The 26408-nt window shown below is 44.0% G+C and overlaps 1 protein-coding gene across 1 annotated transcript in view; it reads left to right on the top strand.

Moving 5' to 3' along the window:
- fndc5a (fibronectin type III domain containing 5a) overlaps positions 1-25420 on the top strand; it is a 74996-nt gene extending 49576 nt beyond the window's left edge. The window contains exons 5-7 of the mRNA XM_056295359.1: positions 22741-22830; positions 23106-23239; positions 25361-25420. Coding sequence (XP_056151334.1) covers positions 22741-22830; positions 23106-23239; positions 25361-25420 — 284 coding nt within the window. The remainder of the gene's footprint in view (positions 1-22740; positions 22831-23105; positions 23240-25360) is intronic.
- The last annotated feature ends 988 nt before the right edge of the window (positions 25421-26408 follow it).

Here is a 26408-nt window from a genome sequence, read left to right as displayed (position 1 = left end):
GGGACGTTGTGTAAAACGTAAATAAAAACAGAATACAATGATTTGCAAATCCTTTTTGACCTATGTTCAATTGAATACACTACAAAGACAAGATAGTTAATGTTCAAACTGATAAACTTTGTTTGTTTTTTTTTTGCAAATATTCACTCATTTTGACTTTGATGCCTGCAACACGTTCCAAAAAAGCTGGGACAGGGGCATGTTTACCACTGTGTTACGTCACCTTTCCTTTTAACAACACTCAATAAGCATTTGGGAACTGAGGACACCAATTGTTGAAGCTTTGTAGGCGGAATTCTTTCCCGTTCTTGCTTGATGTACGACTTCAGTTGCTCAACAGTCCGGGGTCTCTGTTGTCGTATTTTGCGCTTCATAATGCGCCACACATTTTCAATTGGAGACAGGTCTGAACTGCAGGCAGGCCAGTCTAGTACCCACACTCTTTCACTACAAAGCCACGCTGTTGTAACACGTGCAGAATGTGGCTTGGCATTGTCTTGCTGAAATAAGCAGGGATGTCCCTGAAAAAGACCTCACTTGGATGACAGCATATGTTGCTCCAAAACCTGTATGTCCCTTTCAGCATTAATGGTGCCTTCACAGATGTGCAAGTTACCCATGCCATGGACACTAACACACCCCCATACCATCACAGATGCTGGCTTTTGAACTTTGCGCTGATAACAATCTGGATGGTCCTCTTCCTCTTTAGCCCGGAGGACACGACGTCCATGATTTCCAAAAACAATTTGAAATGTGGACTCATCAGACCCCAGCACACTTTTCCACTTTGCGTCAGTCCATCTCAAATGAGCTCGGGCCCAGAGAAGCCGGCGGCGTTTCTGGGTGTTTTTTATATATGGCCTTCACTTTGCATGGTAGAGTTTTAACTTGCACTTGTAGATGTAGCGACGAACTGTGTTAACTGACAATGGTTTTCCAAAGTGTTCCTGAGCCCACGTGGTAATATTCTTGACAGAATGATGTCGGTTTTTAATGCAGTGCCGCCTGAGGGATCGAAGGTTACGGGCATTCAATGTTGGTTTTCGGCCTTGTCGCTTACGTGCAGAGATTTCTCCGGATTCTCTGAATCTTTCGATGATATTATGGATGGTAGATGATGAAATCCCTAAATTCCTTGCAATTGTACATTGAGAAACGTTGTTCTTAAACCGTTGGACTGTTGGATCATTTCTGATCATGCCCCCACTCCCTTTCCTTTGAAATGCCTTTCCCTGAACAACCCATGCCATGCAGAGCATGGTGCCTGAACTCTCTTCTACTCTCAGACTCTAAATTTTTTAGGTACTTGAGCACCCAGATTACGTTTTTATTGAAACAAATGCTACACCAGATATCTCCCATGGAACTCTCTGGAAAACTCTGAAAGCCTACCAAATTATTAATTTCACCTCACATTATAAAAAAGAAAATATATCGAAACTAAAGGACCTCAGTGATAACATAGCCCAATTGGATGCACAATATGCTACTTCACCTACCCCAGAATGTTACCAAAAGAGGATCTGTCCTCAGACAGAATTTGACTTAGCTTCAACAGCTAAGGCTAAACATCTTCTTTCAAGGGCTAAATACACTACTTATGAATTTGTGGACAAAACAGGCAGACTCTTGGCTCACCAGGCATGCCAGGCATACTTGTTGTGTCAAATTACACAAATACAGACCACTTCAGGTTCCACAGTCACAGACCATAAACAAATTAATGATACATTTGCTGAGTATTATGGTAAACAATATACATCCGAGTGTAATAACGGTCCTGATGAGTCAGATTCCTTTTTTCAAGGATTGAATTTACCTACACTTAGAGATGCAGAGAAGTCCAACCTTGATAGCAGTTTGACGGTGGAAGAGGTTCGGGAAGCCATTTGATGGTGGAAGAGGTTCGGGAAGCCTGTATGCAGTTGGGGAAAACACAGGTTCCCACTGGAATTTTTTAAGAAGTTCTCAAATGAACACCTGAAAATGTATAATAACGCCTGAAAATGTGTAATCAATCCCTCTCAGATGGTCAGCTACCACAAACACTGAGGCAAGCCTTAATATGTCTCATCCCCCAAAAAAAGATAAAGGGCCTCTGCACTGTGAATCCTATCGTCCAATCAGCCTATTTTAAAATTCTTGCTAAATGTTTAGCCAAGCGCCTTGAAGGGGTTCTCCCAGCCCTTATTTCACCCGATCAATCAGGATTTACTCATGGTAGGCACTCCTTTGATAATGCTAGTAGGCTTTTTGATATAATATACGCCCAGTCGAAATCTGCTTCACCTGAAGTTGTAGTTGCCTTAGATGCAAAGAAGGCTTTTGATTGGGTGGAATGGGGTTTCCTTTTTGACGCACTTTCAAGATTCGACTTTGGACCCAACTTTATTTCTTGGGTTAAATTATTATATAACGACCCCTTAGCATCGGTTCGAACTAACAAGGTACAATCAAGATATTTCCCTCTGTATAGGGGAACAAGATAGGGTTGTCCACTCACCGCATTGCTTTTTCATTTCGTGATCGAGCCATTTGCGGCTTCCTTAGACAGTGTGGCTCCTTTGAAGGGACAATCTGAGGTGGTAGGGTACACAAGGTGTCATTGTACGCTGATGACCTTCTCTTATATATCACCAACCCTGCACTGTATCTTCCCTCTATCCTATCTAAACTGGAACAATTTGGGAATCTCTCCTGATACAAGTTGAACCTGCAAAAAAGCAAAGTTTTCCCTTTGAACCGTACGGCCCTTGGTATCCCTGCCTCTGTTCCACTTCAGGAGAGTGACGTCAAATTTCAAATATTTAGGGATTACGGTTCCTCACTCCTTTCAGCTTTTACACAAACTAAACTTCTCCCCTTTAATTGACAAATGCAAACAAGATATGGAGTGCTGGCGCACATTATCATTATCAATGGCTGGGTGCATTAGCTTGCTTAAAAAGAATATTGTCCCTAAGTTCCTGTATCTTTTTCAGAACATTCCTATATTCATTCCGAAAAAACAGTTTAGCTTTATTGACATGATGTTCTCTAGCTTTATCTGGGATGGCAGACAGCCCCGGATACGCAAGGACTTCCTACAACGTCCCAAAGCACTGAGAGGGATGGCTATGCCTAATCTTCTTTATTACTATTGGTCTAGTAATATCCAGAAGGTTGCCATGCACATTCAAAGCAGTTCGCTTGAGCACACACCTGAGTGGGCAAAGATAGAATCCCATGATCTTCCTATTAATTCCTTAGTCACTTCCCCAATTGGCACACCACACAAAAATCCGGTTACAGCTCATACAAACAGAATATGGACTCAAGTTAGAAAAACATTTGGCCTGCAAAAAGCCTCCTTAATGACACCCATTATGTCAAACTACCTCTTTACCCCTGCTAAGTTAGATATGGCATTTCGAGCATGGCATGGGAATGGAATTCGATTTACAAAGGATTTATTTTTATTTGCGTCATTCAAACAATTGGTAGAAAATTTAACCTACCCCACACCCACTTCTACCACTATTTACAGATTAGGCATTTTGTTCAGAAGGGTTTCCATCCTTTCCTTGAGATAACTCCGACAACATCAATCAATACACTTTTAGCCACAGAGGCTAGTCTCAAGGGCGCCATCACAAGGATCTATAATAAACTAGCCACTATAAATCCTCAGCCAATGGCTAGCCTTAGAAACCTCTGAGAGCAGGATTTTGGCACTCCTCTCCCTGATGATCTGTGGAATGCAGTTTTGGATCAGGTACACTCTTCCTCTTCATGCAGGAGATTTGGGCTCATTCAATTTAAGATTGTTCACCGTGTCCACCTTACCAAAGTTAAATTGGCCAAAATTTACCCCAACATTGACCCCACTTGTGACAGATGTAAACATGCACCAGCTATCTTGTTGCATATGTTCTGGACATGCCCTGATCTACATTTTGGTCAGCAATATTTAAATAATTAAGTGAAGTTTTTAGTATAACTGTTGATCCGCATCCTTTAATTGACATACTTGGTGTGAGACCGGAAGACTGTGACTGGCCATCTAACATGTATAAATTGGTGGCCTCTACTACATTACTAGCTCGGCGCCTAATACTCTTAAATTGGAAGAGCTCAAGACCCCCATCCCATGTCAGATGGTTCAGGGATATTATATATTATCTTAAGTTGGAAAAGATCAAATTTACCTTAAGGGGTAACAGGGACAAGTTCAAGAAAGTCTGGATACCTTTTCTGAGTTACTTTTTGACACTTTAACCAGTATATCAGACTGGGATTCCTCTTGACTCGAGTCAGGAACGGCCCAACTAGTATAGACTGTAAACCGAGAGATTTTTTTCTGTGACTGCTGGGATAGGCTCCAAGGGCATAGGTGAACCATGCTGATTATTTATTTTTCTTGAACTTTTTTTTTTTTTAGTTTAGTTTTTTGTCTTCGATGTAGTTGTATGTAATTTCATTATTTATTTAATCTGTATTTCTACTTGAGGATCTGTGAATGTCCGGTGGGGGGAGGTCAGGGGTTTATTGTGTTAAATGACTCAATATATGACTTGTTTAATATGCTAAAATTGTAAATGCCAATAAACTTTTTTTAAATAATTTACAGATTGGAACAGAAGTCAGCAAAAGTTGCATGATTTCAAGATAGAATAAAAATCGAGAAAACCAGCCGATTCTTGAAAAAAAGCTGCGTACTCACCAAATGAAGATTACTTGAAAACAAAAGTCCATCCTGCGATCCTTTTTAACAAAGTGTGCAATTGCTGGGTCGTACAGTTTGTCCTTTGACTTCAACTCCATAATAAATTCATTTTCAACTGAGATTAAAGTCAAGACTGACAGACGAGCCTTTCCAGTGCTGTTTCTTGTGTACGTTTTTATCGTTTTCAGTGCCGAGTATGTTCTCTCCATGGAAGCTGTGGACGCAGGGATGGTTAAGACCAGGCAAGTGAGAAGGTGAGGTTGGCGCATACTTTCGGTCAGTCCCTTTTGCTGGAGAAAGTGGAGGAGATCAGAAGGTCTCTGTCCTTCGAAGTCTGACATAGCGTACATTACACATAGCTCAGTCTTAAAACGGTATATGTCGAAGTGGCACCTATAACTTTCCTCCAGACTGCAGAGAGCCGTGTTGGGGAAGCTCTGCCTATATGCAGTAAACTGCTGCTGGTCTAGTAGTGCAAGAAACAAGAGTCTCTCGTGGTCTTTGGACCTGTCCTTTACCTGTGCAGGTTGTCCATTATCCCACTGTGTAGTTGTTAGTTATGAGTGCGCACGTCATACTGCGCTCCAACCTACCACCTTCTGTGTACCCCAGTCTCACCAACTGTTTCCTCATAGATAGCATGGAAGCTCACCTTCTCCCTCTCAATGGTGCCCGCCATTTCGCTGCTCTCTAAATCCTTTATTGTCATTCTGTCGTCTCTTTTTCCTCTTGCTCACTCTCTGACTACCTTCGCTGGTCGCTTATCAAATCCGCAAATACCCGGAAGATGTCGGAATATTGTCCCGCCCACAACTCAACAAAATATGATTGGCTAAGACAACTGTCAAAATTAAATTCATGCCCACGTTGACTTGAACTACACAGGCATTCTGTGACTGCTGGGATAGGCTCCAGCATGCATCCCCGCGACCCTGAGAGCAGAATAAGTGGTTTGGATAATGGATGGATGGGTACACAGGCATTCGGTTACAGTTACTGAAGGTCCTGGCACGGGGGAACCGCCGATTCACCAAGATACCCCAAGATGAAAAATTGTGATTGGTCCATTTCCCGTTCCATTATATTAACCCACTGTTTGCCAAGACATATTAGTCCAAGTTTATAATGATGATCTAGAAATTATTACTATTATTTCAGTGAATAAAAATAATTAAAAATATTAGGAGTACAAAAATTCTTTCAATATTTTTTTCTTGGGTATTCACTGAATACCTTCAATGTCCAGAGGGTTCCCTGCTGCGAGAGTATTTTTGATACTGTTCGGAACAGCAGAGTCAGGGGAAGTTCCTGAGACGCCTGGAGAGTTCCCTCACCAAAGTAGTGCAGAAGGGTGGACTTCCAGCCAACCAGGCTGACCATGCCCGTGTAGAGCAGCTACTTCGAGGTGGGATCGAGGCTGATCTGATGCTCATCCGGCTCAGACTGAGAGAAACGACGGACAAGCCTCCCAATTTCGTGGATCTGCTCAGCAAAATCCACAGTGAGGAAGAGTATGAAGCCTCTCGGAGTAAACTGAACCCCTCAGTGCAGACTATCCACGCCAAACATGATGATAGCAAGCAGGCCGAGATCCAGAACCTGAAAGCCGAGATCAAGGAGCTGAGGTCAATGTTCGCTACCATGTCAACAAAGAGCCCCTCTGTCGCTGAAGAGGTTAAAGTCACCAGACCCAAACAGGAACACTGGCAGGACCCTGAAGTGTCAGCCCTAAAGAAGCAAGTCAAGCAGCTGCAGCATAAACTCTCACATTGACAAGTCAGTCCCCTAGAGAACCAAGCAGCAGTTATGACAGTGGAGACGACACGCCCTGTACGTCACAGGCCCCAAGGGCCTCGCAGTGGCTCCGATGAACACTTCTGTTACCAGTGTGGTGAAAGCGGCCACTTCGCTGTTAAATGTCAAAACGCTGAGAACCAGAGCAAGGTGATTCAGAAGCTGATCCAGTCACGGAAGAGAGGCCAAGTCATGAGCCAGAAGCCTCCCAGTGATAGTTCTACTGGTAATGTGACTGTCACGTCCAAGAAAAGTGCTGTTGACGTACAGCGAGGCCCAAACCTGCCAACAGGCTTAATCGGAGCCCCATCCTTCAAGCCAGTGAAAGTGAACGGACATCTGTCTACTGCCCTACTAGACAGTGGCTCTCAGGTCACCATAATCTTCGAAGGCTGGTACAAGAAGTACATACCTGATGTACCCATCTACCCAGTAGACGGCCTAGACATCTGGGGTTTGAGTGAGTCCAGCTACCCCTACAGAGGATACGTTGTGGTGGAGATGGAATTCCCCCAGAAAGTCACTGGTGCCCCTGAGACGATCCCCGTGCTCGCCCTGATCTGCCCGACACCGAGAGGCCCAGAGCAAACACCAGTCATTGTGGGGACCAACGCCAAGGCCAATCTACCTAAGCGTCTCGCACGTCTGTATGGAGAAATGGTGGGTGTGCACCTCGCCCAAACCGTTGGAGTCAAGGGGATGGATGCTGGGACAAAGACCGCACCAAACCTCCCGCTACACGATACAGAAGATGGAGACGAGGGAGTGGGATATGTGAAGTGGCTAGGTCCAGGCTCGCTCATTCTACCGCCTGGGGCCAGCCGTGCGGCCAGCTGCAAAGTAGAGTTCACCCAGCCAGTGGAGAAAGAGATCCTGATGATGGATGACTCTCCTACCAAACCCCTCCCTGCCGGCGTGCTACTGACGTCAATAGTAGTGCCCAGCTATGCCGTTGACCCCAACCAGTTCACAGTCCTGCTGCGGAATGAGTCACTCAAAGAAGCCATCATACCTGCTGGAGCGGTACTGGGTCATGTGTACGCCGCAGATGTCGTTACCTCCACCCACAAAAAAGAACCAAATTCAGTGGAGTGGGATGCCAGCGAGATTGACTTCGGTGACTCGCCACTACCTCAGGAGTGGAAGGAGCGACTCCGCACGAAGCTCACACAACGTGCGGATGTCTTCTCCCTACACGAATGGGATGTTGGCTTGGCCAAAGGCGTGGAGCACAGTATCAGGATGTCGGATGAGCGACCCTTACGTGAGCGGTCCAGACGCCTCGCCCCAGCCGACATTGATGACGTGAGACGACATATTCAAGAGCTGATAGCGGCAGGCATTATCAAGGGGTCCCGAAGCCCCTACGCATCACCCATAGTGATCGCGCGGGGAGCCTTTAGAACATACTTTAAACACATAAGAAGCGAAGTTAACATACTTCAATAGTTTATTGGATACCGAGTTGTATAGAGAACTCAGGAGCGTTGTCCTTGACAGTTAAAAGAGATAGATAGCGCTACACGTAGCATCGTCAAACTGACTCTCCTCCTGCTCTAGATGATCTCCCGTCTCTAAACTTGTTTCAGGAGACTCACGGTCAACTGTTGTGGGTTGATCATCCACAAAACGTGGCCGTTTGGAGACCAAGAAATGATCCATTTCGGACGACATTGGCCACTGACTTCTGCGTTGAGAATGCCCCTTCGCTCATTAAACAAGCCCAACCAGCCATTAGCCAACCACACCTGCTATTTTAAAAACAAAACAAAGTGTGGAAAAAGCAACCTTGTTCACTATCTTGAGTTTAGTTCAAGTTTTGATGTATATTATAGTGGACCATGAAAAATATTGATTGTTTTAATAAAAAAAATGTGGATCTACTGCAAAAGTATCTTAATAAAATGAACCATAACTGCAATGTAAATATTTTAATATTCTAAAAAAAACAATTGTAAACGGTAAACACTAAAACCAAAGAGGAATGGACTGCCGTTTGTGGTTATGTGCCCTAAAGTGTCAATGCAGAATAGTAAAAATATAGACAGGCTGTTTTTGAGGAACTGAAATGTGTTTGTGTGTATTCATGTTCGTCTATAAGTATTTTTCATACAACTTGAATGAGCAGTTGAATAATTTTCACAAGTAAGTCCTCCGATCTGCCAGGTGTGTAAGCTCACATAGAAAAACAACTTTTTTGACTGTCGGGGTATCGTCTGCTATCCCCTCATCCGAGTCCGTTAATGTGAAGAAAAGACAGTCGAGACGTTTCTGGAGATAATTCCGCAGTTTGTTATTTTGACATATCTAGAGACACAAACAGCCAATCCTCCCTATGTGTCTGTCTTTCTTTGTGTGTGAACTTCTTTATATGCTAAACCTCCCTTGTTCATGCGTCACACATGGCCTTGAGTTTTCTTACCGACTTGTTTTACTTCTCTACAATATCCCTTCTGCCTGCATAACCCCCCTCTCTGTTAGCTATCCCCCTTTTGGGTAGTGTAAGACAACTCATACAATGTCCGGATGTACATCTCCGCTGTCTCTCCTGGCTGCTGGCTACGTTGATAGAAGCACGCCCTCTCATGTATGATGTTACGGCGGGGAATAAAGTAGCCGTCGAACTTTTTCAGTACGATATCATAGTCCACTTTATCACCCTCCGCCGCGAAGTCAAACGAGCTGAATATCTTTTCAGCCTCGCTGCCCATTGCATAAATCAGCGAACTCACTTGAATCTCCCCGTCGTCTTTATCCAGCTTTGTCGCGAGCCTGAAGCGCGAAAACCGTTGTCTCCACTCCGGCCATTCAACGGGGCAGTCAAACTTGAATTCACTCGGCGGATTAAACTTCGGCATGACCGCTCGTGTTCAGATACACAGACTATTCTGACACCATGTAATGTCCGTAGACGCCTTGTCTTACTGACATAAGAATAATTCAAGAACGAGCCGACTTCGTAGGTTCTTAACTGTGTAGCTTTTACTAGCGTTCATCCGACATACAACCTTCATAACATGCGCTTCTAACTTTCTGTATACGTCACACGCACTGCACGTACACCCGTGAGTAGGTCAAGTTAAACACGTGACCTTTCATTCATTACAGGTAGAGAGAGTTCATCCTGTGTTGACATGTCGTGTCTACCTCGAGGGTCTCTCTGTTCCAGACTTCTTACCTCCTCTCACTGGCCTTGGTTACACAAGCATTACTATCTACATGTAGCAAGTAATATAATTCACATAATGACATTTAGTTAACCCACCATCGTTTGATATATATGGTTTATGGTTTCAATAATATTTTAAGTATTACATGACCCAGGAAACATTTTAATTCAAAAGGACATATTATATTAACAAAATGTCATTTCAATTTAATCTGCAGTGTAGGATGCAAATATCAGGATCCTTTAGGGGCCAATCTGCATACCAAAAATTATAGCAGGGTTAATCGCATTTACAAAGAAACATGTTGAGTTGGAAGGCTTGGATATGGAAGATTCACATGATGAAACTTGGCAAACTGACTACATTTTTCCAGTAAGAAAAAACCATTCATTGAATTCACTTTAGGGCAAATGTTCAGGGAAAATGTGATGGCAAAATATATTTCTGTTTCTTAAGATTTAGCAAAACAAGGCCATTCCTAAAACTATTTACAGCACAGAAACTGTGGCTGTGCTAACTAAAGTGTCTTTCATAATTGTGTTGTTCACTTCACATGGCGTACAAATGGTGCATTATTCCTCTCCGGGTCATTTTTTCATATTGGGCACTTTATCCTCATCTTTAGAAGAGTACTGCCAGCAATCCTGCTGCAGCTGCTCCGGCACTGCCAACAGCTGCAGTAGCCGCCCCTGACAAGCCTGCCATACCTAGAACGGGATTACATGTTAGACATCAAAAACCGTCATCAGCGTGTAAACAGAGGCTGCCAGGGCTAACTGGGGCCCTAATGAGGCTAAATGTTAAAATAATGTGAGCAATTTTCCTGCATTACTGAAGGACATTGTCACCTACAACTGACGAAAAGAACGAGTCAAAGCATTGTTTTGACTGTCAGCTGCTTAATCAAGATCATCATCACCCGTTTACAATGAAATATCTTTTCACGTATCAAGAGTTAAGACACAACTGGAAAACACGTTCTTTCCCTAACCTGTCCTGAAGTTGCCCTTGTTATGCAGGTTTTCTTTGTAACCCTGAATAGGTAGAACTGCACTTACTTACTCAACCATTCGTATTATCACACTTAATTGTGTCAGGTGTGTTGAATGTGGCATAATTATGTTTTGATTGGTCGAGAAAGTACAAGCCATTCGGGGTTACAATGAAAACCTGCAGGACGGGTGTTACTTGAGGACTGGGTAAACACTATAGAAAGATAATCTGTAAAACTCCGGCTAATGTGTTTACCAGCTGTTTGCAGTACAGCCACCAAGGACCCCGCTGCAACTCCGCCTCCATTGGCAATCGCGGCTGTTGACATCATGCCCGATGCAATGGAGCCAGCTGCGATGCCAACTGATGTGAAACCTATGGTTCCCAGTACAACTGGGGTCAAGGCGATGGCGCCACCTCGAAACAAACAGGAAAAACCAAACATCATTTGAGACTTGTCACTGGGGTGAATTCCAGAAAGAGGGTTTGGACAAAACATTGTGTTTGTTAACCCTGACATGTTTTCCCCAAACCCGCTTTCTGGAATAAATCTGTAACCAGAGTTTGACACACAAAAAACAACGTTTTTTAAATTTCCACATTAAAGCAGGTCAAGATCATTACAGAAGTTCATGTAAGGGCTGCTATAGCTACCCTGATAAATGCGGGGGCATTCTAGGCAACTCGCTCTTCCGCTTACTTCCTCTTCCGGGGCGCGTTAACCCAGGAACACCCTTCTCCAGTTCTTAAAGTGACATGCACCTATCTAAGACTACGCAGCAAACTTCATACTTACATAAAGCAGTTACATACTTACATAAAGCAGTTACCTAAAGTATACGATGTGTAAAAAATTAAGTATTTAAACTAATTATCCAAATAACTGATTAAAACAATCATTAACCATTAAGAGACATTTGGCTCCTACAGTTCACTTAAATTTTCAATTCTCTGTTCCAAAGCACTTTTCAACAGATTTTTTTTGTCTGAGGTTTAACACTGCGCTGCATTTCATGTGTGAAATATGCTATATAAATAAAAATGTCGCTATTATCATTATTGTTAATTGAGGGGACATAAAAAAATGAACCCCTTCTTTGTTTTTTGTTACCTGCGCCAGCGACGCCGAGCACGACTCCCGTCACTGAAACATAAAAGTAAATCCAAAATTGAATTAATAAAAAGCTGCATCGAATTAATCAGCATAACACGTCGTCTATCAAAGATATAGGCTGCGAAGAAGATGAAGAAGAGGCAAAAAGGCGCATTAAGAAACAGCACTGCAGTATTTTATTTCTATGATGTGTAGAAAAGTTAAATATGCCTGTATGTATATGTAAGTGTCTGTTAATACCCTGCGTTATTTGTCACTATCAAAGGAATACAAGTGTACTCACGGAGACCCATGGCCATCTCTGAGGGGATCTCCTTAGTCCGCTTATATTTGTTGTTTATTGGCAGTCGGCAAACAGGAGCTCTTGTTGCGAGGCGGGCTGTGTTATTTCCCGAGAAACGAAACTGAACACACGTGTAGAGCCAAATTTCACACCCCTTGTAGAATACTAATCCCCGAGGTTACCTAATTTTTAAAGCGGAAGAATTTTGTTTGGGAGCAGATACGTGCTGCGGATCACGTAAACTTGGATGGCCCATCATAACAGCGTGACAGACGGGCGTACTGACAACACTTGTAAAATAGGCCATCGGGGAAATGGCTTTTGCTTGCGATGAGTATTGAATATGGCCCATTCTAAACGGACGAGTAATAATTATGCTTGTATACCATGACTGCAAAGTCCAAAAACGTTCAACAATCCATGAAACAACTACTAAAGCCATTCGCGTTATGCGAATGCAAAGGGTGCATATTCTACAGGGGGCACAGCGTTTGCCATAACACCGACATCGAACCCTAACGTCTTTCCTGAAATGTCCATTTTACGTCTACTGATTATATAAACTCCATCAATATAATCTATAGAATTTAAAAAAAGCAGGATCGAAGAAGACGAATATCTTCCATACTAAATCCATATTATCCTACATAAAAATTCTATATTACTGCAATTCTATATTACTGCAATCACCAGAGATTTGGCTGTTGAAAAGTACTCTTTCGCGCCATGTGAGAAATCAAATTAACAATGAAATTACTCAGTGCTGATCATAGGATCCCTTCCAGTTTGATGGTTCGCAAAAATCTCAGTTGTCAGACAATTCTGTAATCTGTATATAAACAATAACCCATCCATGGACCCCCCCCCCAGCTTCCATGTACTTATTGTATCCAATGAAACAACAGTTTCAAAAGCTCATACAGCGAAAAAGAACCGCATGAGCCATTTTCACACAGATAGATAGATAGATAGATAGATAGATAGATAGATAGATAGATAGATAGATAGATAGATAGATAGATAGATAGATAGATAGATAGATAGATAGATAGATAGATAGATAGATAGATAGATAGATAGATAGATAGATAGATAGATAGATAGATAGATAGATAGATAGATAGATAGATAGATAGATAGATAGATAAGATAGATGCTTTATTACACTTCTTGATGGAGTTTGTGGTCACAGCCTGTACATTACAAGTTTACCTTTATACATGTTGAGAGATATACATATATACATCCATATACCCAGACGTTGTTACACAGGTACAACTACATACCATTGGGTGGCACGATGGCCCAGTGGTTAGCACTGTTGTGTCATAGCAAACTGGTCTTGGGTTCAAACCGCAGGCCATCCTGAGTCCTTTCTGTGTGTGGTTTGCATGTTTTCCCCATGTCTGTGCGGGTTTCCTCCGGGTGCTCCGGTTTCATCCCACCATCGAAAAGACATGCATGTTAGGGTTAATACTCCTGTCTGTGCCCCTGACCAAGGCAATGGCAAGAAGAAGTGGAGTTGGTCTCCATGTGCTGCAGCTGCCCACTACTTCTATACAATAGGATGGGTTAAATGCAGAGAAAAAAATCATTGCGTAACCGGTTATTTTTTTGCCCGGTGCGGGATTCGATACGGAGTGTACTGCACCACAAGGCGACGTCACTAACCGCTCGACTAAAGGGTTAGACCTCCTTATCGATCGGCCAGTGGGTGATATTAGTAGTTAACAATTGCAAGAATACAATGTCAAATAAAGTGACTTTTTTTTCTTTCATCACTCCAGATAATTATTTTCCTCCCTTTAGCACACCAGCTAAATGGATACGGCTGCCAAGCTGCTTCCCACCTTGGAGCAAGGTGATTCCGCCTTCTTGTGCACCTGTGGAAACAAAATGTCAAGCAAGTATACACACCAGGTCTGCTCCGCATATCTCGGGCTCGAACATGGCCAAGACACGCGGAGCAGACCTAGCTATCAACCACCCCGGCTCGTGCACTCGCTGTGCTTGCTTCGCAGCGAAGAATCTCAGCCGAAGATTGGCTCGCCAGGCCAGCCTCTTGGATAGGGACCCTGTTCTCACCAGTTTGACCCCCCGAGGAACCCCAGCTCAGTGTGGTCGAGGAGGATATTCCCAAACCGGAGACTCAACGCTGGCGCTCGATGCTAGACATGCTGAACCAGCTAGCTGAGCGACCCCTCGCGTTGGATTATGGCAATGAGGAAGAGTCAGCCATCAAAGATTTTCTGGTGTCACATGAGGATGACAAAGATAATACTTCTTTGGGTCCCCTGGTACAGACTCTCGGTTCTCCATGCCTGTCTGCTGCTAAGTGTGAGGGTGAGGCTCCAGAGCCAAAGCCCAGCATTGACATGCACAACATATTGTAGCGAAGTCGGGGGACAGCGCAACCACAGGAACTGCCGCGGCCGGGAAGCGAACCTGTATCGTCCGCACCGCAGGAGACATCGCTGGTGGAGTGCTCAACGTCACCTCCACGTTGTCAGCATACCAAGGGGAGCTATTGATGACATGGCCGGCGTATCTGACACCACTGTGTGGGATTAGATGACCACGATCACAGATATCTGTCTGCATGTCCAGCACTGTGCCGTCTAGGCTGCGTGGAAGTGTAAGGCAATGTTGGTGCTGCAGGAGAGGGCATGATGGCTCAATCTGACTGACTTGTAAGATAAAGAGAAGAAGGACATCTTGGACATCCCAGTTATTCCTGAGGGCATATTTGGCTCCCCCCTCACATCTATGCAAAAGATGTCTGAGAGTAAGAAAAAGGAGGACGAAGCCTTACAGGGTCCGTCTCCCACGGAAAACGCAAGGCACGGTGCAGCCACCCCCCAGGCAGACTTTTGCCCAGGTGGCCTCCAGAAGTGGCCCCCCTGCGTTCCGCATCCTAAGCGACCCAAGGCTCAGGTACCAGTTGCAGCGCCTGTCAGATCTTCTGACACCAAAGCTACATGGCCTAAAAAGCTCTCAACCACCCCTCCACTCAAACTAGTTTGCCAGCCCCGGCGCCCAGTCAAGCTGGCAAAGCAGAAGAAGGCATCTCAGCAGTCTATGTCTTAGCAGATGTGCCAGCTCTTTCCTGACCACCCTAGTCCAGCATTCTAGTGTGTCCAGGGAGAAATTTCCCAGTGCCACCCCTCCCTCTCAGCAGTGCTTGGGCCCGGAGCTAGATAAATAGATTCTTTATTATGCTTCTTGATGCAATTTGTGGCCACAGTCTGTACATTACAATAGAAGTTTACCTTTATATATGTTAATAGATATATGTATATACATCCATATACTCAGACATAGTTACACGGGTACAATTACAGTGGTACAGCGGCCCAGTGGTAAGCACTGTTGCCTCACAGCAAGCAGGTCCTGGGTTCGAACCCCAGGTCCTTTCTGTGTAAATGTATGTTCTCCCCGTGTCTGCATGGGTTTCCTCCGGGTGCTCCGGTTTCCTCCAACCATCAAAAAAGACATGCGTGTTAGGGTTAATACTCTTGCCTGTACCCCTGACCAAGGCAATGGAAAGAAGAACTGGAGTTGGTCCCCGGGTGCTGCAGCTGCCCACTGTTCCTATAGAATAGGATGTGTTAAATGCAGCGAACAAATCTGTTGTAAGATTACAATGAAAAAATAAAGTGGCTTCCTTTCTTTCTTTCTACTTACTAACACATAACAAAATCAATTTATCAGTTTTCACGTTACCAGTAAGACATACAAATGGAGAGACACTCAAGGAGGTCAACGTGCAGGGTCACACCAATTGAGAAGTCTATGAGGGGGACAATGAGCCCATGTAGGTACCATTGTAAAATATGATGGTAAATGTCGTTTTACATGCGTTATGTCCCTCTGGTGAAACTCCTCACTGTCAGGTGAAAAGAGGTGGCTGGCAACTGCACATGTATCGGAGGAGGCATGTGGTAGTCTGCAGATCAGCAGAGGGGGTGGAGCAGTGACCGGGATGGCTCAGAAGAGTGGGGTAATTGACTGGGTACAATTGGGGGGGAGGGGGAAACCCCCTCCTGGGCCATCCTGTCATCCCAGAATACAAAAAGCAGGATTAATAGGTGTAAAACCACATAGACAAAGACTATGGATGATGCACCTGTAACTTTTGACTGGTTTAGCCCATTGTTTTAAAAATTACAAGCATCGTGTTTGCCCTGGGAGCCAATAAAGGGGTTCTCTCACTGTTTTAGGCCTTCTGCTCTGTCATATCAAACTGATCTCTGGAGGGCAGAAGACAAGAGGTGTCTGAAATATAGCAGCATTTGCCTCTTCTTCTCTTCTTCTCTTCTTCCATGACAGGATTTGACTGTAAAAGATCAAAGGGAGTGGGTGCGATGGAAAATACAGCGAACATCACGCACAAAACATGAGACAATGGATCAGAGGGGGGGGGGCTGACTGACAGGAAGGGAAAAAAAGGAAAAACTCAGAGAAGAAGCAGTGATAAGGCAAAATGAGAAATGCTGTCAGAGTTCAAAACAGAAAACAGTTATTCTCCACTGCCAAACTGACAGACTTGCTCCTGGACCAGAAAGCACATTACACAAACAATATCACACAGACACATATGCAGTCATTATTCAGTTCCAGTGCAAATCATTTGAACCAGGTCCACACACAAAGACATCAAAACAATGCAAATATGCAGTTAACAAGGCTCAGTGGTTTACTGACTGTCAGTGAAGAATGGTCGTTACGTTCCCCGTTAAAGGTCCAGGGGATGAGGGGAAGTAGCAAAGAAAATAAAAGTGTCCGGGGGAAATAAGAAAGATGGGAGGTGGAACCAAGTGTAAAAACAAAAACTAACCCGAAGTCAATATATACAAAAGGAAACTGAAGATGCTGGCTCTTCTTTCTCTCTCTCTCTCTCTCTCTCTCTCTCTCTCTCTCTCTCTCTCTCTCTCTCTCTCTCTCTCTCTCTCTCTCTCTCTCTCTCTCTCTCTCTCTCTCTCTCTCTCTCTCTCTCTCTCTCTCTCTCTCTCTCTCTCTCTCTCTATCACCTGGGCTTAACCAGCAGCTCCCCGGGAGGCGGGGCATTACCCGAAGAGGGAAAAGTACAGTCACACGGCACTATGGCCATACCAATGCTCTTTTTTTTTCTACTTGAGCCAATAGGTAAATGTTTAAAAGCCATGATAGACTAAACATCCATTTTGGATCTTGTCTTGTTTAGCTCCTCAGCTGTCTCTCTGGAATCTCAAAAGAGGACCACACCACATTAAAATATTTTGGGGTTTTGCGCTAAACTCTCCGATGATGAAGAATAGGAGAGGGTTCCATGACTTTAGCAGTTGTGAATTTCAAAGAAGCTCCTGAATCACTGAAATCAATATTTTCGAAAGAAATACGTTTCTGGGCGTCCACGTAGTGTAGCGGTCTATTCCAGGGGCGTAGCCAGGACTTTTTTACTGGGGCCAGCCATTTAATTAGGGTGGCATTTGTCAAAACTACTATTTAGTATCCTAGCTTCCAAGTGCTTGTCAGAGTGCCTGCGCTTGAGTGTCGCGCTGTGTCCCAAGCTGTTGATACACTGAACATTCCGTGCGGCTCAGTGGGTGGTCCCTTAAAAATAGCCCATTGGGCTCATAACTTTAGTGGCAAAGGACAAGACTTAACAATAATAGGCTAATAATAATAATGCATGTATTTCAGCTTCCATTTGACTGTTTCTGTGCGGGAGTTTTTTTTAACCACTCGGGACAAGGGAAGGGGGCGGGGGGCAGCGGGGGGGCTGTGCTCTGACCAATGGGGGCCGTGGCCCCCCCGGCCCCCACGTGGCCACGCCCCTGGTCTATTCCATTGCTTACCAATACGGGGATCGTCGTCTGGTCGGTTGGGGCACCTGTTCAGGGGGGAGGGGGGAACTGGGGGGAATAGCGTGATCCTCCCACGGGCTACGTCCTCCTGGCGAAAGTCTTCACTATCAGGTGAAAAGAAGCGGCTGGTGACTCCACATGTATCGGAGGAGGCATGTTGTAGTCTGCAGCCAACCCCCCACCCCCCCGGATCAGCAGAGGGGGTGGAACAGCTCTGAAAGAGCGGGGTAATTGACATAATAATACAATTGGGGAGAAAAAGGTGGAAACAAATCAACAACAAAAAAATGGTTCTAGCCCATGTTGCTGGTGTGTAATTGCTGAAAGTGACAGACGTGTTGTTTTTTGTGCTCAGTCATCTGTGCAGCAGATACTTTTACCATAATCTGTGGCATTCAGTTTTTTACATGTGGCAGATACATGACAACAACCACCATCGTACTGTGCATATATTCATAATTATAAATAAGGTGTAAACGCAAATTATACAGTAAGTTGCTGACATCCATGGTCAACTCCTAAGCCCGCCTTAATTCAAACTTTCCGACCATATTTATTCTGCCTCTGAGCAAGGTTGATGTCAGAACATGCCAACCTGCAAATATTTCTCTGCCTGAAATCATAAAGGAAAATTTAAATCTTAATGCCTACAAAATTTGAGGTTCATTACGTCTCACCTCTTCCAGCTTGTGGAACCAAACTCATCCAGGTATCGGCAGGCATCCGTGACATTATGGTTGACCAGTCAACGTTTTGGACGCTGGCCGGCAACGGTATAAGGGTCCTTATGCTGCAGCACTTTGATTTGTTTGAACGCTAGGCCACAGAGGCCAATCGATTGCCCGAATTGCTTGTTGCTAAAAACTGCTGGAGCATGAGGTGTCTGTCACACGTGGCCTTGAAAATGTCGGCCGCTGCCTGCCTCTAGTAAAAGGATAAAGGTGGTCTTAATGTTACTTTTATGTTCTTATACTGATGTTAATGTGCTGATGTCAATGGTAACATTAAACGTTAAATTGGTTTTTCTTTGAGGTAATGAACTCACACACAGAAACACTGAACACAGTTTTTAATCTCACCAAATGGTGCTTCCTTGTTGCCAGTTACTAAAGGGGCCAGGGTATTTGTCTTTAATCTGCCACACACACAGCAGCTCGGTATCACCACGCAGTTCCCTGTTCCCAGATGTCCATGATGCCAGATGTTGAACTGATGGTATAGAGAATACCGATACTCTCTGTTGTCATTCCCTGGGCCCTGGTAGTCATTGAGTGCAACAATGTCGTTCCATGTCTCTCGAGCCAAACGCAGGATTCCCTCTTCGAGACAAAGTTTTTTATGGGCCCTCCAGCTGAAAATGTATAGCATGGCTAGTTTTATTGTGATACATGCTGATTGACAATAACAGCTGTAATTATACAGCAAGGTAAACTACAATGATAAAGGAAATAATGAATACATAGACTATACTCCAGGATAATGCCAAAAACTTCTGTTCTTTAGAACCTGTTACTTTGTACATTTTATGTGCATTATCTCCAGTCTTATGTTACTCGTCCCACCCCTATCATCTGTTTACAACTGACATTATTTTAGAATTATTGTTGTCTCAACCCACTGTCAGAACCATTCAGTACAGCAACGTTACTTGACAATACATTTAAAAAAAAAGGTATATTATGCTGAAACATTAGTTTACCGATTCAGCAAAATGAGAGTGGTGATGGAAACGATCACATCAACAACGAAGTGTGGCAACACATCTTAATTATAATATTCCATCTAGTTCACTAACCGTTAGCATTACCATCTAGCAAATTTAGCTATGCTGACATTGCTGAGCCTCCTGGTGAAAGCTAGACAAAGCGATTGATAAAGCTGGCTAGCTAGCTAACGCCAACGTATCATATAAATGCAGTCAATGTATCATGCAACGAGAATGGGTTAGTTCAATGTCACTAACCTAAATTGTGCTTGTTAGCAAGCTGATTACAATATTACGCTTTGTAAATCCAATTTCAAAAAAACATAATGCTAGTCAAGCTTTAATAATAGTGTAACTTTAGTTTCCTCATCTATCAACACGATGTCGGTGAATCAAGTTCAGTCTTTTGTATGTCATGTCACCATTTTGACCAATGCTCAGGATGTTCCCTAGCACCTACGGAGCACGAGCACGCGCACAAGCGTGAGTAACAGGATGCTGACTGCAGTTCTGTCAATGGCCACCGGTGTCATTAATAAGAAGGATTTTCTGAAAATCCATAAAGCACCTTTAAATTAAATGTGCTAGTGTTAATGTTAATGTGTTGAAATGCGAATGTGTTAATGTTGATGTTAGATACTGCCACTGACTTCCACAGTGTAGTTTAAGAAAAAGCTGCTGTCAAAAAATAGTTTTGCGTGATGAATCACAGTAAACATGTGCTGCCATGAGCATATTCCTTATGTGATGAGCAACATAAAAACACTCCCAGTGGATATAAACACACCCCTGTTAAAATGGCAGGTTTTTGTGATGTAAAAAAATGAGACCAAGATAAATCATGTTAGAACTTTTCCCACCTTTAATGTGAAATTGCAACCTATAAAATTCAAGTGACATTTTTTAGGGGGGAAAAAACAAAACAAAAACTTACAATAACCTGGTTGCATAAGTGTACAAATCCCTGAACTAATACTTTGTTGAAACACCTTTTAATCACTCAGTCTGTTTAGGTAAGTCTATCAGCTTGGCACATCTTGACTTATTTCCTTCTCTTCCTTGCAAAAATGTTCTAGATCCATCAAATTGCAAATGCATTCCCAGTGCACAGCACGCTTCAGTTCACCCCACAGATTTTCACTTTGATTCAGGTCTGGGCCTGGCTGGACCATTCCAAAACATTGATCTGCTTTTGGTGGAGCTGTTCCTTTGTTGATTTGGATGTATGCTTTGGGTCGTTGTGCCGAAAAGTGACATTTCTTTTCATCTTCAGCTTTCTAGCAGACACCTGAAGGTTTTGCTCTAAAATTGATTGATATTAGAGCTACTCACGATTCCCTCCACCTTGATTAAAGCTTCAGTTCCGGCTGAAGAAAAGCAGCCCCAAAGCACGATGCTGCCACCACCGTGCTCCACCATGGATATAGTTGTTGTTTTGGTGGTGTGCAGTGTTGTTTTTGTGCCAAACATCCATCCATCCATTTTCCAAACTGCTTATCCTGCTGTCAGGGTCGTGGAGCCTATCCCAGCAGTCATTGGGGGGCAGGCAGGGAGACACCCTGGACAGGCCGCCAGTCCATCACAGGTGGGTTTTCATTACTGGGATTCCTGTATCTTCAATACAAAATGCACCAGGCTGCATTTTGTAGTTCTCCCTCCCTATCAGCAGGGGTCTCTAACAGTGGGACTCAGTGAAGCACTCATATCTCGAAGGCGTCTTTTTTTTGGGGGCGTAATACTCGTCATGATCCAAGTCAAACTCAAATCAAATCAAATCAAATCAATTTTATTTGTATAGCCCAATATCACAAATTACAAATTTGCCTCAGTGGGCTTAACAGCAACACAACATCCTGTCCATCCACATCCACACAACATCAAGTCCATCAGACACAGCTCACAGCATGTGATGTTCTTCTCTCTGGCCCTTGTCGACTTGAAAGATCATACTCCTCTCCATCGGTGACCTCTATGGGTGACCTGTAGGACTTTGAATGACTGTGCTGCTTAAGAGGACAGAGCCAAACATACCTTTTGGAATTATGGCCAGAAAGTTCAACCTTGGTCTCATCAAACCAAAGCACATTTTTCCACATGGTTTTGGGAGGCTGGATGTATCTTTTTGCAAAACTTAGCCAGGCCTGAATGGATTTTTTTTTTCGTCTGAAAAGGCGAAACACCCTATCCCATAGCCCAGACATATGGGGAATACAGGAGATTGTTGTCACATGTAGGGAGCAACCAGTACTTGCCAGAAAATCCTGCAGCTCCTTTAATGTTGCTTCAGGCCTCTTGGCATCCTCCCTGACCAATTTTCTCCTTGTCTTCTCGTCAACTGTGGAGAGACGTCTTGTTGTTCATAATGTCACTGTTGTGCCATATTGGGTGCAATTTCACATTGAAGGTGGAAAAAGTTCTGACATGATTCATCTTAGTTTCATTTTTTTACATTGCAAAGCCTGCCATTTTTACAGGGGTGTTTAGACTTTTTGTATCCACTGTATATACAGCCATATAAACACTACACAGTAGAGATGCTGATGTCCATTGGACAATAATGATGATTATTGAGCTCTGTCAGAGCTGGGCTGAATCCATCCCGACTTCTGTGATTAACTCTCTCGTTCTCTCCTCCCTATCTTTTCTGGAGGCATCCCAAGTGGCTGAGTGGCAGCCCTAATTATTCTCTTCATGTTCTGCCTCTTTATAATCTTTTCCCTGCACTCACAGAGTTGAGTCTAATTGGGTTCATGCAAAGTATGGCTCCTTAGCTTTGTGTGTCTCTTTGTATAATAGCTGAGACTAGCAAACCTACAGTGAGGAGGTGCTATCTGACAGCCAGTCCCATGCAGGGATTTGAGGGGAATAGAGAGATCATTCTCCACAATAAGGGGTGTCAGGTGTGCACGCATCTTCCAAAGTATCCAAAGTAAGGCTGACTGTGAACCTATTAAAGCATTAAAACAAGCAACTGCAAAAGCATTCACAATTTGGCTGTTCATTGTCTCAAAAACAACAGCTATAGAAGGCATTAAAAGGGATGTTCCCTTACATGCAAATCTTCAGGATTGTAACTTCAGCAAAATGTTACTTAGCAAATTTGTTGCTCTGTTCTTGTTCCTATCAGACGAAGTAACCATGGAGGAGGTGGGTCAGACCACCCAGCTGAGGGCGGGGGAGCTGATTATCATCGTGGTGGTACTTATCATGTGGGCAGGTGAGGCTTCGAAATGGTCCACAAAAACACATCAGACAGCCGGCGACAGACACAGTACCAGTGTTTCTAAACTTTTCAACATAATATTCTGCTCTATCTTTATTCAAGAGAGGGTGTATGGTGGTTAGTCATTTGTCAGATGAGGTAAGCCATCATTACCCTTAGGTGTGTCATGGTGACTGAGTGGGTTAATTAGAAATCCGTTTCCGTCGCTCATCCCTCCCGTCTTCCTCTCTTCCCTTCTCCCTGCCCTCTCTCTTCCTGCTGCTTCCCAGGTGTGATCGCTCTCTTCTGCCGTCAGTACGACATCATCAAAGACAATGAGCCCAACAACAACAAGGACAAAGCCAAAAATTCCTCAGAGTGCAGCACTCCTGAGCACCCAACGGGGGGGCTGTTACGCAGTAAGGTATAACCAACTCCCCCCATCCCTCCTCCTCCCCACCCCGGGTCCTTCCCACAGCGGCACCGGGCAGGTGAATGGTCCCGGCCACTTCTAGATTATCTCCACTGACAAACTCATATGCACGCATGGCGTCATCCACTTCATGAAGAATGCGAGAACGTGTCAGTACATGGTTGTCATAGTGTGTATGGAACAGGGGAAAAGCTCAGGTCATTGCTTATCATAACATCTCTTAAAGTTACTATCAGTAAAATTCTGACTCTATTATAGAAAAAAAAGGATGACCATAATGTATCGAGGGGGATTGGAAAGGGTTGTCAAGCTATGCCATTAGCAAAACAATAGCTTTGCCAGGTACTGAGATTTCAGACTTTCAAAACCTGCATGCTGGCCTAGAATCTTTATTTTAGTAAATAAACCAGTTGAGTCCCCCCCCCCCTCGCCCTTCAGAAATCAAAAGTTCTCCCACAAAACTACGGTTCCTCACACATACATCTCACTGCGTGTTTCCATCCATCCATCCATTATCCAAACCACGTATCCTGCTCTCAGGGATACTGGAGCCTATCCCAGCAGTCATTGGGTGGAAGGTGGGGAGACACCCTGGACAGGCCGCCAGATCATCACAGGGCCAACCCAATATGGAGGGGCCAGCATTACAATTCAACAACCCTAAAAAAATCAAAGAAATTACATGATATCTGCCCCTCCAAAAGTAGAACATAGGCATTGCATTTGAGAAGTAGCAAAAATGTGTTTCTCACTTGGGTTTTCCATAGTTTATGGGCATATATGTACAGGTTTTTGTAGTGTATCATGGCAAATGTCTTGTAGTCTGACATGTGTCTTAGTCTTTGTGTCATTAGCATCTATGTTGTGTTTTTCTTTATAGTACATTTCATTTTTGTGTCTTCCTTAATTCAAAAGAACTTTTAAAAAAGAAAGGGTGAAACCTGACAGAGGGGCTGACCATGGTACTGTTGGACAGGTTAGCAGCATTGTCATGACATATGTAATGTGTTATAAGTTAGAACTATTGTACAGCATTTTACAAGATGATTAACTCTTCACTTCTGCTGGAAATCTGTGTTATCTAGCATGTGAAATTGTAAGACGTTACTAGCGTTAACTGTGTGATTTGCAGGCCATCATTGAGCAATGGTGGTCTGCAAATCACACAATTAGCGATGGAACAGTGCATCGGGGAGCAGGGAGTTGTGACAGATTACGTTCGCCATCATTGTTGTAATTCCTGCTGGTCACCAATAGCAGTCACTGGAGGAAAACATGTACTGATAGTACCTTTAAATTCAGCGCACAAACATTATATCTTCCGTTGCCTCATCGCATATCCATTTGGCCTGATTAAATACAGAGCCAGTCAGGTAATCTTGGGTTTATGCTTTTCATCAGCTCAGATCAAGTCTATGAAAAGAAAAGAAAAACTCTGAGGAGTTTTAAAAACTGTCTCTTACTCTCTGACTCTCTTGTCACCAACCGTCATTAAAGGGAAATTTCACCGATGGCTTTATGTATGTGCAGTCAGCAGTACTGATAAGTAGTGTAGTCAAATGAAGCAATAAAGTCCTCACTGTGTACTTTAATGACGGAGAAATCGGCGTTCTCCTATTCAGTCTTTCCCACAGTGCCTACATATACCAGAATGCTTTGCTGCGCGCGAGCCTCTGTATCGTCATTCATAAATCCTCTGCTCTAGTGCTTTTGAACGTCATTTCCACCATCTGAAATTTAGTTTAGACGAGATGATGAGGATCTCCCCCCCCTTAAAAAGTGTGTTTAGAGTACATTAGAGGATTAGAAACCCTGCTAGGCTCTAGTTTTTCCGGCCGCCAAATGACGTCAAGACACGTCACCTACGGACGGGGGAAAAAAACAAAACGCTGCCACCCCGGAGGTGCAGAAACGATTGGGAACAACTGCGGGTGTTTTTTATGTGCTACCTCTTTCGCAGATAGAGATACAAGTTGAAAATCTGTGAATTTTCCCTTTAAAACAACCAAAGAATAAAACCATCCTCATGTCCATTGAAAAAAAACGTCAACTTGTTTTAATTCATTGGTCCTATGATCACCTCTTCATAAGTCTCCTTCTTCCCTTCCACAGTTTCCCAAGAATAACAACAACAACAATAGGACGCCATCTGTCAACATCATTGAGGTGTGACCACCAGGACGCCTTCTCTTTTTTCTCTGAAAGACTTGTGTTCTCGCAAACGAACAGGCCCCTTTAATGCCCATCTGCTCGCCGGGATGAGGCCGGGACTTTGGGCGTGGCCCCTCGGCGGCGCTCGTTCTCCTGGCGCCAGAGCGACGCTGCGGGACTCGTGGGACTGACTGAGCGTGACCCGGCCGTCGCTGGGCTGAGTGAGGAGCCTGCGGCGGAGACTGTGCGGCGAGGGTTCAGCGCCTCCGCCTGGCCTGATCGCGATCACGGGGAGACAGAGATAAGGGCCAAATGGCTTCTGCTGTGGAGAGACAGCAGATAAACAAACCCCCGGGGGACCAAGGCTGATAAACAGAGCCAGAGACCCATTTCTGTTTTTGTTTTGTTTTTGTTTTGTTCTTTAATGTGTGTGTCTCTCTCTCTCTCTCTCTCTCTCTCCCCCCCTCTCTGTCATTGTGTTATCAAGCCAACAGCCCGATTTTGTAAGAAATCAGCTCCCTTGTGCTGTACTTCTTGTACTTCTTAATCTCAGCCATTTTCTTCCAAACATCCTGCTGTTGTCATTTGTTGTACGCCGTAAACATATACGCCGTGTAACGACATGAGCGGCACAATACCCGCCACTGTTTTTGGTTACGCTGTGTTGCTTTTAGGAAACTTTTTTTTTTTTGGACATCCTCTGGGAAATGTTTTCATACTCGGAGCTCATTTTCCCCTCCTCAGGGAAATCCAGACCCCGGGTTGATTTCAGAGTCACCTCTCGCCCGGACGGAGGCCGGAACATTGTCAAAGGGGTCGATCCAAACACTTAGCGTACCGAGGTTGACATCGTTTGAATTGCTTTTCCTGGAAAAGTCGAAGCTCGTCAATTCTGACAGCGGATATCAGAGGACAACGCTGATCTTAACACATCCCTACAACAACCCAGGGATCAATGTTGGGAAACCATATTTCTCATTCATGATTTTGATAAATCCTCCCAACTTTT

Source organism: Lampris incognitus, chromosome 16 (assembly GCF_029633865.1).
Source record: "Lampris incognitus isolate fLamInc1 chromosome 16, fLamInc1.hap2, whole genome shotgun sequence".
Lineage (NCBI taxonomy): Eukaryota > Metazoa > Chordata > Actinopteri > Lampriformes > Lampridae > Lampris > Lampris incognitus.
Note: the sequence above shows the minus strand (reverse complement) of the source record. Positions and strands in the feature narration are given on the sequence as shown.